At 25.6% G+C, this 17,373-nt stretch overlaps 2 protein-coding genes across 3 annotated transcripts in view; one reads left to right on the forward strand and one right to left on the reverse strand.

The window, feature by feature from the left end:
* Positions 1–11: 11 nt before the first annotated feature.
* LOC127287398 (post-GPI attachment to proteins factor 3) lies at positions 12–2,977 on the reverse strand. The gene is made up of 6 exons (XM_051314310.1): positions 2,748–2,977; positions 2,435–2,577; positions 2,222–2,374; positions 2,027–2,151; positions 1,777–1,919; positions 12–1,494 (listed from the first exon to the last, which is right to left on the reverse strand). Exons 1-6 carry the CDS (start codon positions 2,878–2,880, stop codon positions 1,220–1,222), a joined length of 972 nt encoding a protein of 323 aa, XP_051170267.1. The 5' UTR covers positions 2,881–2,977; the 3' UTR covers positions 12–1,219.
* Positions 2,978–3,444: 467 nt separating this feature from the next.
* The window catches only part of LOC127287390 (microtubule-associated protein Jupiter), a 55,513-nt gene continuing 41,584 nt past the window's right edge, over positions 3,445–17,373 (forward strand). Inside the window, exon 1 of one of the 2 annotated variants that reach the window (XM_051314298.1) lies at positions 3,445–3,647. In XM_051314298.1, the coding sequence (XP_051170255.1) occupies positions 3,595–3,647 (53 nt within the window). In that variant the 5' untranslated portion in view covers positions 3,445–3,594. Of the gene's footprint in view, positions 3,648–9,701; positions 10,120–17,373 lie in introns of those variants that run through there. The other variant, XM_051314299.1, reaches the window with a different exon arrangement.

Below are 17,373 nucleotides of genomic sequence, written 5' to 3' on the forward strand. Positions count from 1 at the left end.
TTGGTGCTACGTTTTATTGACTGCGAGATTAATGATTTTTAATTTAAGATCTAATTGTATTACAAAATTTTTATCGTATTGCAATTACGTCGCAAAAAAATATAAATATTTCTTAGTGAAATGTAAAGGTAATTAGGCAAATTTAAATATGGCGACGTACTTCCGGCTTAATCTATTGTTTTATAGTCTATTATACTTTTATTTTTACTAAATTAGATTTTACTCAAAAATGGTTGAATTTTTAAGAAAATTTTAATTAGGTATTTAAAAAAAAAAATCGATAAATTATATTTTTACCCAATTTTATCGTTTTCTTACATTATAATCTCTTAATTAAACTCGAAAAAAAATATCGCGATATATATTTATTTACATTAAGATTTTTTTAAAACATTTTTAATATTAACTTCCGAGACAATATTTTGAAAGTGTAAATTATATTCTAAAAGAAAATTAAGAATGTACAGACTAGTACTTAAAAAAAAAAGTGAAGTTACAAAAAAAAAAGAGGAAGAGAGAAAATTGTTTATTTTTCCAGAAATCAATTTTACGCAGTGTTATCGTATTGTAGTTTTTAGAAATTGTAATTCTAAATCAGAAACATTCCTTGAAAAATTTTTCATTCTGTTTTACAGTCTTCCGATTAAAATATAATTATAATATTAACCTTAAAATAATTGAGAAAACTATTAAAAAAAAAAAATTTAATATAGCTGTATTCACTGCCCAAAATATTTTAAAGAACAAAACTGTCTGTTTAAAAAAATATTTATTTCTACATTTTCACAAAAAAAGAAATGTAAATTATAGATAAAAAAAAAAAAAATTACAACTATTTAAATAAAATACAATTTTACATTTTATTACTGAAATACTATAATAACAAAACATAGAAACTTAATGTATACTGAGTATATTTTACAAGTTTCTGCATGATTTTTGTAATTTATTTATATGCTATTGCAATCGTGTGAAAGAAAATCAATGTATACTATCGTACAAATAAACTTTTATAATAAAAAACAATTTTTTTTTTCAAAAACTGAAAATTTATTAATAAATTAAATTCTTGTTCTGAATTATTAATTTTAAATTAATAATATATATTATTTTCATTTACTTCACTAAAATAGTGAAAATAAAATATTTATATATTTTCTGTTTTAAAAACAAAAAAATTTTGTTTACTCTCAATAAATAAAATTTCTTATATAATTTTTTATAACAAATATTTTTCATCCAATTTGAGATATTGATTTCTTAAATAGAAACAATCAAGAGTTATGAATCTATAAAATAGACTGACAAGTGGAACTGTTGCCGCATGCCATAAAGAATGAGCATCAAAAGTCCAAAAAATTGGAGGAAAATCTAATACTTCTAATAAAGTAACAGTAACAGTTAAAACAGTAAACCAACCAATTAAATGGACATGTGGTAATTTTCGTCGATTTCGATACCACCATATCATTGTTATAACAAAAGTAATAAAACCTGAAAAAAAAGGAAAGAAATTAAAATTTCAATAATTTTATACGAAGTACGCAACGTTTATGATAAACGATTTTAAAAGAAATAATTTTTTGCCTAAAAAATATTTTTTTTATAATTTGGTGATTAATGAAAATTACAAGAAATATTTTTTCGGCAAAAAATTATAGAATTTTTCATTTTAAATATTATTTCTTTAAAAATCGTTTATCATAAACGTTGCGTACTTCAGCTTTGTAATTTTAGAAAAAATTTTTTTTTTCTTTTTTAGAAATTATTCATTACCAATTGCAATATTAAATTTCATATTATATCCATAATTAATTCTTCCCGACCATAAATGTGATAAATGCATCAAAAGAATGCCAATATATGCACAAGTTGTTGCAGAAAATATTTTAATATTCAATGTATCTTGATAACTTATTCTGTAGAGAGAAAAAAAATTAAATTTATTAAAAATTGAAAATAAATGAAAATTTAAATTATAAATAAATAAACTATTAATTAATAAGAATAATAAATAATTAAATACCTTAATATAAAACAATAAAATAAAGTTAAAACAGTAGTGAAAGCACAAGAATAATCCATAACTTCAGTGAAATATTCATCTTTGGCATGAAAAATTGTTGACCAAAGCCAACCATGTGTACAAATCTGTAAAAAAAAGAAAAAAAAATTTATCAAAAATTCCCAATTATTTAAATCAATTTTCTAATGTCCTTACTGTAAAGAAATATGTCCACACATTGACCATTGGAAAAGAGGAATTTAATTCTTTTCTAAATTTCAAATACTTTGTCACGTGTTCATATAAATTGAATAATGAAAATAATGCTGATGCTGGCTCTTGTAGACCATATATTCTAATAAACGGCCACTGAAATTAATATTCAAATTAATTAATTTCAAAAAAAAAAATTAAATTATTTTAATTTACCTTTCCATGAAATTGTGGTACATCGAGTCCATGTGTTGTAAAATAATTAACTGTCTTCCACATACAATTATAACTACAATTATCCCTGCATGACCAATTTAATAAACGTAAATCAAATGAGGGATATTGTTTAAATTCACCATCTAAAAAATAATTTAATTTTTTCTTTTTTCTCGCAAATATTTTAAATTACAAAAAAAAGATACCATATATTATTTTCTTATTTTAAAAAACTTTGTTTTTTTACATAATTATTTTTAACTATTTAATATAATAAACGAAAATTAATTAAAAATTAAACAAAAATACAAACCAATTTGACAGCTTTTTGAATTACAATCACTAATACAGAGAACATAATATTGTGATCTATCGCCAAATGAACTTATTGTGATAATAATAAAATTAGAAAAAATTATAAATAAAACTGATAAAAACCAGAACATGTCATTTATAAATATGTAAATAATAATCTAATTAATAAAATGTAAACGTAAACAAATTTTGACATTTCTTACGCAGATACACGTAAATCAATGTTTCTTATGTATATACATCACGTGGAAAAATAATTTACGTAAATTAATAAGGGATGGGTATGTTTAATTGGAGAAAAAAAATTGTAACACGTACCTTAAGGTACTTTTATCCAATATTGGACAACGAATCAATTTGATTGGCTGTAATAAAAATTCGATTTATTGTACAGCCAATCAAAATTCAACGATACTGAAGTGAAAGCACCTTTATCTTTATCTTTGCGCATAAAAAATACATGAAAAAAACATGCGCAAATAAAATCTAAATTTTTATTTCTCTTTTTGATAAATTATTTTTATTCAAGTCAAATAATTGTAATTAATTATTGTTGATGTTTATATGTAATTTAATTATAAAACATATTTATCAAAATTATTTAAATATTTAACATTCAAAGTAGTCGATAATAGTTGAATTGGAGTATCCACCAATCATATTCAAGCAAAGCGCATCCGCCTGGAATCTGGATGTAGTAGGCAGTTATAGTTGTGTGTGTATTGTGGTTGAGTTCACGCGTGTCTCTCTCGTCTTATAATCGTTTTGGCCTTTTTGCTATAAACAATTTTCAAGTGGGTAAATCGCTGTCTTTTTATTGAAAAAATTTACAAGAATCCTTCATCATGACTTCAACGGGAATTTATCAAGGGTTAAAAGACGACCGAAAATCCAGCAAGTAAGTGAAACTTTCTTCTTTTTTTTTTTTAAATTTCCTATAATTTTAACACGGAATCACAACGGTCACAATTGCCATTCGATGTTTGGAATTTATTTTACTTTATATAAAACTTATTTATAGTTTTTAATGATATTGCTTCAATTATATAAAATGTGCATAGAGAAAAAGAGAGAGAGAGAGTTTATTTTCTTATAATTAGATTTTGCTAGTTTTATTTCCATTGTCATTTTTTTTTAAAACATAGTATGTTACCATCCCATATTATAGTGTCAGTTGTAAAATATTTTTTTAAATTACGGTTTTTTTTATGAATTTATTAAATTATTATTTTATTAAAAAAAAAGTTCCCTGTATTGTAGGATTCTTTTTTTTTTTAAATCCGTGTTTTGGCTTCATAAACTATTCTATGTTCTATGGTGGAAATTACCGGTTTCATCTGGATATAACTGGATCCATCCCTTTCATTCGCGTTTTTTTTCTCATAAATTTTGCAATACACCAATGCAATATTAATGCTTTTTCATGGAAAATAGATAATTTTTTTTTTTAATTTTTAATAGTAAATTAATGATAAATTAGACGAATGTCTAAAAGTTTTGCTTTTAGAAATTGTTTGACAAAGAAGGGAATATAAAGTGAGGTAACTAAAATTAGAGATGAAATTTAATATTTCATAATATAAGTCGATACACGCGGTGTGAAGCACGTGTTTACTGTCACTTTATCATTTTTAATATAAACTGTTGTAAAATTAAGCGCATTTCCTTAGAAATAAAAATTTTCATTTTTCAAAAATAGTTAAAAATAATTTAATAAAACAAAATATTCAAATAATTTTTTTTATTATTTGTTTTTTTCTTCTACATTAAAAAAAAAAAATTCAAATTAAAAATCCATTTATTGGTTTATTTTTATTTAATTTAAATTTTCTAAAATAAAAAAATTGCAAAATATTAAAAAAATATTGCAAAATTAAATCATTGAAAATTAAGTTTAATATTTAATATTAGAATTTTTTTTTCCGAAAATCTGAGGGTCAGTGTATAGAAAAAGAACAGGTGCAAAATATATTTGCATGACCAGCACGACTGATGAGTCAGCTGCATTGTTGTCCCTTTAACAGCTGCAGTAACTATTGTTCTATCAAAATTCATATGAAGTGAAGAAACTTTTTTTTTTAGAAATTATTATGTGCGCGACATGCAACTTGAATTATTTATTTTTGCGGTGTAGGCTCACAGTATATATATTGAGATTTATTATTATTTCCGAGAATATATTTCTCTATTTAATTACAGCTTTTCAAATATTACTCATGATAATAAGAATATTATTTATTTTTTATTAATGTATTATTAATAAAATATAAATTATATATTTTTTTTTATTTAAGGAAAATTTTATTATAATTAAATGATTATTAATTTTATTATTATATAGGATTAAATTAAAGCAAAATTTTTAAGATAATTCGAAGGATTAAAAAATAATTTATTATTACATTTTATTTAGAATAAATATTTAATATAATAATATTTATAGATCACTTTAACAAAAATTACTACTTTATCAATGAAAAAGTATTTTAAAGTTCATAGAATTGTGTATAGATGTCTCTAGTTGAATCATAAAATTTTAAATTAAACTTTACTGCTTTATGAATAGCTATAACAATGAAAATAATAAAATGAAAGGAAATTTTTATCGGTGAAAATTGAAATTTTTAAATTGTTTTTCACAATTAACAATATTTTTATAAATTATAGACTTTATATTGAACTGAATTTTCATATCTATTTTATATTTAACTGAATTCTTATTTAATATAGAATTCCAATTTGGCCAAATCTTTATATACACTGAAAAAAATTTATTTAATTCAAATAATCTATTATTTAAATAAGCTATTATCAAATAAATATTTAATTTTAAATAATTATTATTTGGGTTAATTAAACGTATATTTGTCTCAGACAAATTATTTATTTGGCGTAAATAATAATAATAATAATAATAATAATAATACCTAATAATAATAATAATTTATTTATTTATACTTGTTTATGCATTATAATAATGCTTACAAGAGGGTTCCGCTCGTGAAAAAAAAAGATACAAAAACATGTTACATAGTAAAAATTAAAACAAATTATCTATCTTGACATTCCGACAAAACTTTCTTAATTAAAAAGACAAAGGTCTTAATTATAATAAAGTTCTTTGACGATAACACATCCAACCAGAAGTCTCCGCGGTCAACATTTCTCAGCGCAGGAAATTTCGATTCCCATATATGCTCGAACGCTAAGCAGTTACACAGTATGTGTGACAAAGATTCATTCTCGGATTTACAATACTTGCAATTCGATTCTAAATTAAAACGATAAATTTTCTTTTTATCAAGGATAATTCTGCAGACGTGGACATTGATCAGCCTAATCTGTGCTAAGATCCTTTTAAAAGACAGAGGCAGTTTCATTCGCAAATATGGCTGAGGGCCGGGCTCAAGCGAGAGACTCGGGTAAATTTGCAAACTCCTAGATCGCAAATAAGAGGCTCTATCCCTCTCACACAAAAAATTACTGTATTTCTCAATAAGAAGTTTAATATTAATTGACTCTATATTGAGACACATATCTCGCCATTCGTCTACCAAACCACACTCCTCAAAAAATACCCTCAACTGACAAAACCAATTAAATTTTACAGATGGATCCCTCAAGGCCAGAGTTTTTAGCCTCTCAAGGCATAACCTAGGAAACCTTGATGGGTCCATTTTTGCTATTCTTTCAAGCCATTTTAAGATCAATTTGAATATCGAGAGCGAAATGTGTGACGAACCCGTTTCTAGTCTAACGGCGTAGTTTGGCGTACATATAGGCAGAGACAGGAGTCTCTTGTAAAAAGATAATTGCACTCCCTCAACCAGATCCAAATGTTTAAGGCCCCAGGCCTCAATTCCATAAAAAAGAACACTCAATGACAGACTCTCAAACAATTTTAAATATGAATTCCAGGAGTTCGCGCCACACCCGTGAATCACCCTCAAAACCGAACCCACGGCGACATTCGCTGCACTAATCGCTTTTCTTGCTGCAGGCAAGAATGAGCAACTACCCGAGAACGTAACTCCTAGATATGTGTATTCATCGACAACTTTAATACGTTTTTCTGCGAATTTAAAAGATTTAAATTTTTTTGCCGATGAATTTCCAGATCTGCGGAAAATAACAACTTTTGTTTTATTTACATTCACCGTGAGACCATTTTGCGAACAATAAAGGTTTAAGGCTTTGAGTTTTCTTTTTAATTCGGTAACGGTATCCGAGAGGAGGACAAAATCGTCGGCGTAACCTAACATTGATATTTCCTCCTTACTGTTTATAGAAAGACCTCTACAACCCTGCTTAATAAAAAAATCGTCAATATCAGAAATAAATAAGAGAAATTCAATGGGACTGAGGACTTCACCCTGAAGTACCCCTTGTGTAACACGGACCTCATCAGTAGATCCTTCTCTAGTTCTTATTCGCGTAGTCGCAGAGTTATAGAAGTCTTTCAAAATATTGATGACTTTAGTGCTCATGCCAAGCGAGCGCAACTTCTGCCATAATAATTTGTGTGGGACAGAAGGAAAGGCCCCCTTAAAGTCAACAAAGACGGCATATACCACTGCATTTGGTTTATTTAAATGGATTTGGATGATGGAAGACAAGGTAAAGATATGGTCTAAACAGCTTCTACCCTTTCTGAATCCGTTTTGAGACTCCGGAATCAAATTGGATTCCGAAGACCAACGCACAAGCCGATCACAAAGGCCTTGAGTAAAGATCTTTAATAATAATAATAATATTATTTAAAATAAATAATAAAAATAAAAATATAATTTAATTATATTTATTTTTTTTTTATTTTATTTTTTTTATTTAATTTAATTTTTTTTTTATTTAATTTTATTTTAATATTATTTAAAATTAAGTAAATATTAAATTTAGATTTCGTTAATTAATAAATTTTTAATATAAGTAGGAATTAAATTTATGTTAAATAAAAATAGAAGTTATAGATATTAATAAAATATAATTTAGTTTTAAAAAGGGTCTAATAAAAGAGTTGAAAACTTTAAAATGTAAAAAAATGTAAAAAAATGTATTTTTTTAAAAAAATTTACAAGAATTATATTAATATAGAATAAAAATAAATCCTTATTTATAAGGGGGGTAAGGGGGGTTGAGTTTATTATTATTAATAATATTATTATTATTATTTTATTTGTCATAAATAATTTTTTTATTTTAATCAAATAAATTGTTTGAATCAAATAATTTTTTTTTCAGTGTTGCAAGCCTAATTCTTAAGTATAGGTATAGAATTATTTTAGATATATTTCGTCATATGGATTTTATATTACTAACTTGGTACTTTAAGGGTAGTTAACACTGTAACATAACCGCAAACTAAAAAATGATTTTTTAAAGAACTAAAAGTATATTTAAAATTTATTAAACCAAATTTTGAAAGATTTAATTGTACAATTTAAAAAAAAATATTTTGTTTTAAAATTTATTGTCAAATAATAATTATTTAACATTTTTTCTTTTTCTTTTTTAAAGTTATATAACAATTGTAATTTTTATAGACAAAAGCTTCTTTGAAAGATTCTCTAGAATTCTGATTTTTTGTTTTTGTTAAATAATAATTTGTTTAAAAATTATATAAAAATTTGTTGATTAATTTTTGAAACAAAATATTATTTAACAAAAACACAAAATCAGAATTCTAGAGAATCTTTCAAAGAGTACACCCAGAGAAATGTTTTATTTGAACCAAATATAAAATATATTTGAGTTAAATAAACATATATTTGTCTCACAGCCTATTTATTTGGCGTAAATAAAATTTTTTATTTAAATTAAATAAAAATTTATTTAAATCAAATAAATATTTATTAGACTGTGAGAAAAATATATATCATTTCTCTGGGTTTGTAAAACTTTGATAACAATTACAATTTTTACATAAATTTTAAGAAAAAAAAAACAAAAAAAATGTTAAATAATTATTATTTTGTCAATAAATTTTTTGCGCAAAATAATTTATTTCGAAAACTGTACAACTAAATCTTCTAAAATTTGATAAAATTAATTTTATTTGTTGTTAATAAACAACTTTTTAGTTTGAGGTTATGTTAATGGGTGCAGAACCCTTAAATTTTTTAGTTACTGCGTATAGAATTCATTTGTGAAAATTATCATAACTTTCATTCAAATTTTAACGCAATAAATCAAGTATACAATAAATTTTTTTTTTTTTACTCGTTCTCCTATTGGATAACAAATTATAACCACTTGTTGTTGATGTTTGTTAGATGTTGGTATTAATGTACAAAACTCTTAAAGTTTATTTTTCGCTGTATAGATAAATTGAACAATGGCTAGTTACATAATATTGCACCTTCTGTCTGTATAACATTTGTGTTGTATGCGTTAAGTTTAAACGCCTACATAATATTCTTGTTGAACTCAGATCACCGTTTTCTCTTTGAACATTTTTATAATATCCACTTGAATACCAAGATTTTATCACAATAGATGAGATTAGAAAACATTTAAAGAAGCAAACTTTCATTATATTATAATGTAAAAAAAATTTTGATTTCAAAAATTTATCGACATTTCTTCTATATATTTTATGGATTACTGAAAAAAAAACCAATTGAATTTTATGTAAAAACCATGTGTATTGAAATTCAATTGGTTTTTGCATCAAGGGACACAAATTACAGTTTTTTTCCCCCCCAATTTTTTCTTGTTTAGTGTTGACAGTAAATATAAGTTTGTTCTGTTTGCAAAACCTAACCTAAAAGAATGTTGTTACCGACCGTACTATTCAATTAGGAGTATAATTAAAATTTTTATCAAATGTTTATTGTCTTGAAATGTAAATAGAGAGAAAATTGGTACATGCGTAGGTGTAAGATTTCTTTACCGACAGCGCGTAGTCTGTCCTTAGTCATCTATTAAATTCTGTACGCAACTTCTCGCAAGTTCTCCAGTATATCCTCCACGGTCGAGCGGCGAACGAGAGTTTAACCAACCGGTACTTGAAACGAATTTTCTCGTTTTAAGAGCGTCGTGACTTTATTCTATATTCAGTGAAATTCCCGTAGATTTCATTTTTCATTTGATAATAAAAGAAAAAGACAATTTAAAAGAAGACTAGATAAAAAAAGAAAGGGCTGGTATAGGAGGGAACATAAGACGTGAACCAAAAAGCAGTGATTCAATCCTTTTAAACATACACGTGATATTTAGCGAAAGAAATAAAGACTGAACTATATAAAAACTCACTTTTTGACAAAAGGCAACTTGTAAAACAAAATCAACAATATTTAAACATTTAAAGGAAATAGTGAAGAAACAAGAGAAATGTGGGCTGGTCAGGATGACACGCAAAGATTCAAGACCAGGTTCGTTGATCACTCCCTCTCCCCCCACTTTTTTTCTCTCTTTATCCCTCTCACTGTACTTCTTCTTCTTCTTCTTCCATCATTCCCATCCTTACAACACACTTCTTTGCCTCCCTTTTTTTTTTCTTTTGTTATCTCCCTGCAAGCAATTGTGGGAATCACTCTTTGCCAAGTCTATTCGCCTTTTCCTACTGTTAACAGTAGTCAAGGAATATTAACCTCGAAATGCCTTTCTCCTTCAATTCACTTCATGTTTGAAAGACTATGACTGGTGACGACATTCTCAGTATATATCGATGAATAACTAATAACATACTTAAATTCACTTTTCAATATGTTTTTCTTTTTTATTGTCATAAAAAAAGAAAAAAATTGCATATACTAGAAACAAATCTGCTTTAAATAAACCAGAATTCTGGTTGAATTAATTAGAATTGTTATTGGAATAAACAGAATTCCGGTTAATCTATAACCATAATCATGTTTAAAATGTTCTAACTAAAATTCTGGTTGGAATAACCAGAATTCTGGTTAGTCTAACTAGAATTTTATTAAGAGCATATTAAATATGATTATGGTTATACATTAACCGGAATTCTGGTTATTCCAATCATAATTCTAGTTAATTCAACCAGAATTCTAGTTATTTAAACCAGAATTCAGATTATTTCAACCAGAATGCTAAGTAGGGTATTTTAAACTAACCAGAATTCTGGCTAGTCCAACCAAAATCATTTTTAAATTCCCTAACTAGAATCCTAGTTGACATAACCAAAATTCTATTTGAATTAACTAGAATTATGATTGGAATAACCAGAATTCCGGTTAATGTATAACCATAATCATGTTTAATATGTTCTAACTAAAATTCTGGTTTTTTTCTACTTTTAGTAAGAGTATATATAACATAATTATAGTTATACATTAACCGGAATTCTGGTTATTTCAATCATAATTCTAATTAATTCAACCAGAATTCTAGTTATTTAAACCAGAATTCAGATTATTTTAACCAGAATGCTAGTTAGCGTATTTTAACTTAACAAGAATTCTGGTTAATCCAACCAAAAACATTTTTAAATTCCTAAACTAGAATCCTAGTTGACATAACCAGAATTCTGTTTGAATTAACTAGAATTATGATTGGAATAACCAAAATTCTGGTTATTCTAACTAGAATTCTGGTTTTTCCAAATAGAATTTTAGTAAGAGTATATATAACATAATTATGGTTAAACATTAACCGGAATTCCGGTTATTCCAATCATAATTCTAATTAATTCAACCGTAATTCTAGTTATTTAAACCAGAATTCATATTATTTTAACCAGAATGCTAGTTAGGGTATTTTAACTTAACCAGAATTCTGGTTAATCCAACCAAAAACATTTTTAAATTCCTAAACTAGAATCCTAGTTAACATAACCAGAATTCTGTTTGAATTAACTGGAATTATTATTGGAATAACCAGAATTCTGTTTGAATTAACTGGAATTATGATTGGAATAACCAGAATTTTGTTTGAATTAACTGGAATTATAATTGGAATAACCAGAATTCCGTTTAATGTATAACCATAATCATGTTTAATATGTTCTAACTAAAATTCTGGTTGGAATAACAAAAATTCTGGTTATTCTAACTAGAATTCTGGTTTTTCCAAATAGAATTTTAGTAAGAGTATATATAACATAATTATGGTTATACATTAACCGGAATTCTGGTTATTCCAATTATAATTCTAGTTAATTCAACCAGAATTCTAGTTATAATGATTGGAATAACCAGAATTCCGGTTAATTTAACCATACTCACGTTTTAACTAAAACTCTGGTTATTTTTTTCCTATAATTTTAGATAGAGCATATTATACATTATTACAGTTAGTTTAATCGGAATTCTGGTTAGTCCAATCAGAATTCTAGTTATTTCAACCACATTTCTGGTTATTTCATACAGAATTCTAGTTAGTGTAATTTAAACATGATTTTGGATGGATTAGCCAGAATTCTGGTTAGTTTAACTAGAATTCTAGTTTTTCCCAATAGAATTTCAATTAGGGTATGTTAAACATTAAGATTATGTTTAGATAAAATGGAATTCGGGTTAATTCATTTATAATTCTAGTTATAGCATATTAAGCGTTATTTTAATCAAAATTCTTGTTACTTTAACCATAATTTTGGGTATTCCAACTAGAATTCTAGTTGTTAAACCAAATCTCTAGTTACACAAAAAGAAAGAATTTCAGTTATCTCAACTAGAATTCTAGTTAGAGCGTATTTAACATTATAATTCTGGTTTAATTAAAAAGAATTCTAATTAGTTTAATCAAAATTCTGATTATTTCACCTAGAATTGTGGTTTAGATATATTTATTACTATGATAATAGTTTGTTAACCAGAATTCTGGTTATGCCTATTAAAATTTTGTTTGGAATAACCAGAATTCTAGTTAACCTACTATAATCATAATGTTAAATGTATATTAACCAGAATTCTAGTCGGATTAACAAAAATTCTTACTGTTTAACCAGAATTTTGGTTTAACAACTAGAATTCTATTTGAAATTTTCAGAATTCTGGTTAAGGTAACTAAAATTCTGAATGAAATAACTAGAATCATAATGTTAAATCACTCGAACCAGAATTTTTGTTATATTAACTAGAATTCAGGTTAAAAATAACCAGAATTCAGGTACAAATAACCAAAATTCCACACACGAAAAAAAAGTAGAATTTTTACCCCAAAATCGGTATAAAAATTACCTGCAACAAATTTTATCCTAGTTGAGGGCGCCACCGTCTATGTGACATAGCATTGGTGAAAATTACCCGCAACAAAATTTACCCAGCGTTTTTTCTGTGGCAGTTAATCTAATCAGAATTATGGTATAAATAAACTCTAATTAGAATTCTGGTGCTTCCAACTAAATTTTTTTAAAAACATGTGGATATTTAAAAAGTTTACGGGATTTTTTTTTAAAGCGCAAAGCCTTTTTTTTATATATATTCTCGTGTAATAGTAAAAAAATCTGTTTTATGTTTATGTGTAACATAAAAGCATAAAATAATTTTTCATTTTAATTGCAAAATTTGCTATCAACAATTTTAACACTTTTTTTTAATAGTTATTTTGTAAATTTTCAAAATTACACAAAGCAATACAAATGAATAAAGAGTATATCATATACGATGTTAATATTATAGGAGATTAAATGAAGTTTTATTTTTGCAATTAGAGTTGAAACATATACATGTAAATCGTTTTACAACTGTATATTATTTTTCAAAGTGTATTTATATTAGTTCGTGGTTAATTTTCAAGGTTATGTATCGTGTATATATGTATATATACTCGTCGTCCAGTATATGCCTACTATACTTATTTTTATTTAGAACATCCGACCAGGATTATAACTACTTTTATGGGTACGAGCAATGTGCACCTACATTTAATATTATTAGTATCATTATAACGTTAAAGACTCCTTTCCTGCGATGTGCTTCCGCGAATTTTCTAATTATGAGGTTTTCGAGGAATGCTGGAAGCGGAAGTGCGTACGAAGACATAACATAATGGCCGACCATGACTCTGATTCATCCAGACGGACAGGCACGATAAAGAAATTATGCGATTGATGTTTGAAAAATCCATACAATATATATATTTGAATATGTCCAAAGAAAATAGATATATTTTTGTTTCAAAAAAAAATTTACCTCAAATACAACATTGTTACTCGCGGTGTAAAGGGGGATTAATTTTTCAATTCTCTATAAATTATTTTTGACTATGTAATAAATGTTGCGTCTACTTCGCTGTGCTGAACGTATATAGGAATTTTAGAAGCTTCTCTCCTCTTTAGATTGTGACCAAGCAACCTTATGACAAAAATAACACACTTGACAAGAATGGAAAAATGCACAAAAAAGTATAGCTAAACTATGCGGGATTACGAGATATATTTGAACCGGTGAAACAATTTTTGTTTTTTTTTTTCATTGAAGATCTAAATTTACGTTTTGGGAAAAATAGACTTTTTGTTTGATGTGGCAGCGAACTATTTGCTGACACATCAAATATAGGGACAGCGAACAAATTTTCTGTGGGAGTTAATTTTTAAAAATTTTTGTTATTTATCGCATCAAACTTTTTTCTTGTCATAGCAAATAATTTGGCTGTGGTTATACTAATTTTGATGTTTGCTGTCGAATCTATCAAAATTAGTATAACCACAGACAAATTATTTGCTATGACAACGAAAAAGTTTGATGCGATAAATAACAAAAATTTTTTTAAATTAACTCCCACAGCAAATTTGTTCGCTGTCCCTATATTTGAGGTGTCAGCAAATAGTTCACTGCCATAATTTCTTCTGTGCTTTACTAAATGAATTCGTAGTTTTCCAATAAATCCTTTTTTTTCTTTACCAAGAATTAGTTAAAACCGTAACTAATTAATAAAAATGAATTGAAGCAGTTGTATTTGTCAAAAGTGACTGAAAAATTTCGAGAGAGTTTTATTTATCTCTATTGATAATTATAAATAACGATGATATAAAAGACAATTTTGAGATAAACCGTCGCGGAAATGAGTTCAACTCGTATTTTTTTTTTTTTTTTTTCAAGACGAGGATTTCAAAGAATGTCTTCGAAGCGCCAACAGGAATTTCCGGAACGATAGTTTTTACAGACGTAAAATGCCGGGATACGATTATCTCCTCTGCTCAATGAAGAGACCCGTTAAGCATATTGACAATTAGCCGTAACTTCTTTCATTCAAATAAAACAATTATATTCAAAGCGTGAATTGAAAAAGAATCAATGAAAACATAAAATTAAGTTTAAAAAATGATTTTGAGAAATTGAGATTGTCTTTTTATTGATTTTAATTACATGATAAGAACAAAATAATTTACTCTCTCGATAGAATGAATGATTTTTTTCCTTCTAAAAGTATTCCAAAATGGTTTTTTTTGTTGTTCAATTATTCCACAAGTATTATATTAGTTTCTCGAAAATTATTAACAATGATATACACAATTTTTACTAGTAGCTTCCGTTTATCATTTCCTATTTCTGCAAAAAAAGTATTCATTTCTTTCTAGTAGTTGAAAAAATATCTCAAAGAAAAAAAAATTAGCGGAAATAAACTGTATCATATTTTTCATTTAATCGAAGGCGCAAAAAGGATTCAGCATCTTTGTGATTTCAGATAGAATATTGGTATCAAGATTTTTTTTTCTTCATATTATACACAGTGATATCATATTATCTTTTATATATTTATGGGAAAACATTTTATCTCTATAGAAGAGATAGACACTTAGACTGTACAAGATGTAGTACTAACGGAGTGCTAGTTAAACAGGGTCAGACAAGCTGTTTCTACTGAATCGACATTCCATCTTACTCTTTTATCCCGTGGAGAAAAGCGAGAGGCTAATATTTCAGTATAGTAGTAAGTCAGATGCTCCGTTAGAAAATACAACCAAGCCGTTAGCAAAAATGAAGATCATATTATTGTATTGCAAAAACGTTTGTTTCTTGGAAATTTAAAAACCCATGTGATCCTTTATGAATATTACATTCCAAACCTCGTTTTTAGATTAAAAAATTTATTCCAAAAGATTAACTTTTAGATAATATCGAAAAATTGTACTATTGAACGTTAAACCACACCCCCCCCCCCCTCCTCCAACGGACATCCCAATAGTTTAGGTTTATTTTTCTTATCAAGTTGATTAATTTGACGTATCCGATTGACCAACTTTATAAACTAACACAAGTTCACTTTCTTTTCAATGATGTTCTTTGCGATGCTTTATTTGCAAAACAAAAATATGAATTATTATAACAAGTTTTGTATTTAGATTAGATTAGTCCTTTTTTATTTTTGTGGCAATAATTATTTATGGGAATTGTTGCCTCCGTATAATTTAAAATAAGCTTAAATTCTTTGAAGATTGTTTAAAATATCATTCAAGAAAAATTTTTTATGGGTCAGCATATTTCGTCTAAAGTTGTTGCGACATATTTTTACCACTGAAAAAAATATGCTATTGAATCAATAGCATTTCTGCCAAAGGTATAAAAATTATTGATTCAAAAGCATATATGCTATATAATCTATAATTTTTACAAAATTTATAGCATATGCTTTTGAATAAATAATTTTTATACCTTTAGCAGAAATGCTGTTGATTCAATAGCATATTTTTCTCAGTGTAGAAAAATCTAAAAACTTTATTAAAAAATTTTAATATCCGTACAACATATTTTTGAACATTATTTTTTTTTTTTTTGGAATTTAATGTATTTGATTTGGAATTTTAATTTTTAAATTGAATTGCGAGGAAAAAAAGGTTATTTTGTAAAAATTTAAAAAATAAGCACCTTCTTTCCGTGTAACTCAACATAAAAATTAAAATTCCAAATCAAATACATTAAATTCCAAAAAATAATGCCGAAAAATCTACGGATATTAAAAATTATTGATTATAAAGTATCTAGATTTTTCTAAAAATATGCCTTAACCACTTTGGGCAAAATATATAATGGATTAACTCCTATAAAAATTTTTAATAGAAATTTAATGTCCATATTGAAATCTCGTCAATAAATTCTAAACTATATAAATATATGTCAAAAATGTGATAAATTTCAATATTCATTTTAAATAATTAATTCCAATGTAAAGAAAATGTTTTTTTTTTCCTTTGAATATCGTTATATAGATTATTATATATATTCAACTTTCTTTGAAAGAGCTAAAATTTGATTGATATAAAATTTTTATTATACAATATTTTTTAAAATAAAATTTTTACTATTAGAAATTTTAAATTCCAAATATTTTTATCTAAAAGTATATTTTTTAAAAAATAACTATGTAAATGAATATTCTCTAATGTATTTTACAAAAAAAAGTAATATTTAATTTTAAAAAATTTTTTTCATGCATACTAGTTCTGTTTATGAGGCAAATTTTTTTTTCATGAAAATATATATTAGCTATTAAAAATTTAATTTTAGAAATTAGAAATTCTTCCCTAAATATTTTAATGGGAAAAATTGAAAGTTGAAACTTTTTGTAAAATGTCATATATATGAAAAAAAAAAAAGTAATTGAGTTTCAAAATTATACGGAAGTATGAGAACTTGTTTTCATTACGATATATGTCTTTTTTTTAGAAGTTACAACTTCATTTTTTGTTACTCATTCTTTATTTCATTAACATATTCACAGAA

This window comes from Leptopilina boulardi, unplaced genomic scaffold, assembly GCF_019393585.1.
Source record: "Leptopilina boulardi isolate dan_hultmark-lab unplaced genomic scaffold, ZJU_Lbou_2.1 LbouV2_368, whole genome shotgun sequence".
NCBI classification, from domain to species: Eukaryota; Metazoa; Arthropoda; class Insecta; order Hymenoptera; family Figitidae; genus Leptopilina; species Leptopilina boulardi.

Coding starts and splice junctions, on each gene's coding strand:
- LOC127287398 (XM_051314310.1), bottom strand. CDS start 2,880: ATGTTCTGGTTTTTATCAGTTTTATTTATAATTTTTTCTAATTTTATT. Junction 2,152..2,221: donor TGTGGACATATTTCTTTACA/GTAAGGACATTA, acceptor TTTTTTTTACAG/ATTTGTACACATGGTTGGCT. Junction 1,920..2,026: donor TTTTATTGTTTTATATTAAG/GTATTTAATTAT, acceptor TTCTCTCTACAG/AATAAGTTATCAAGATACAT.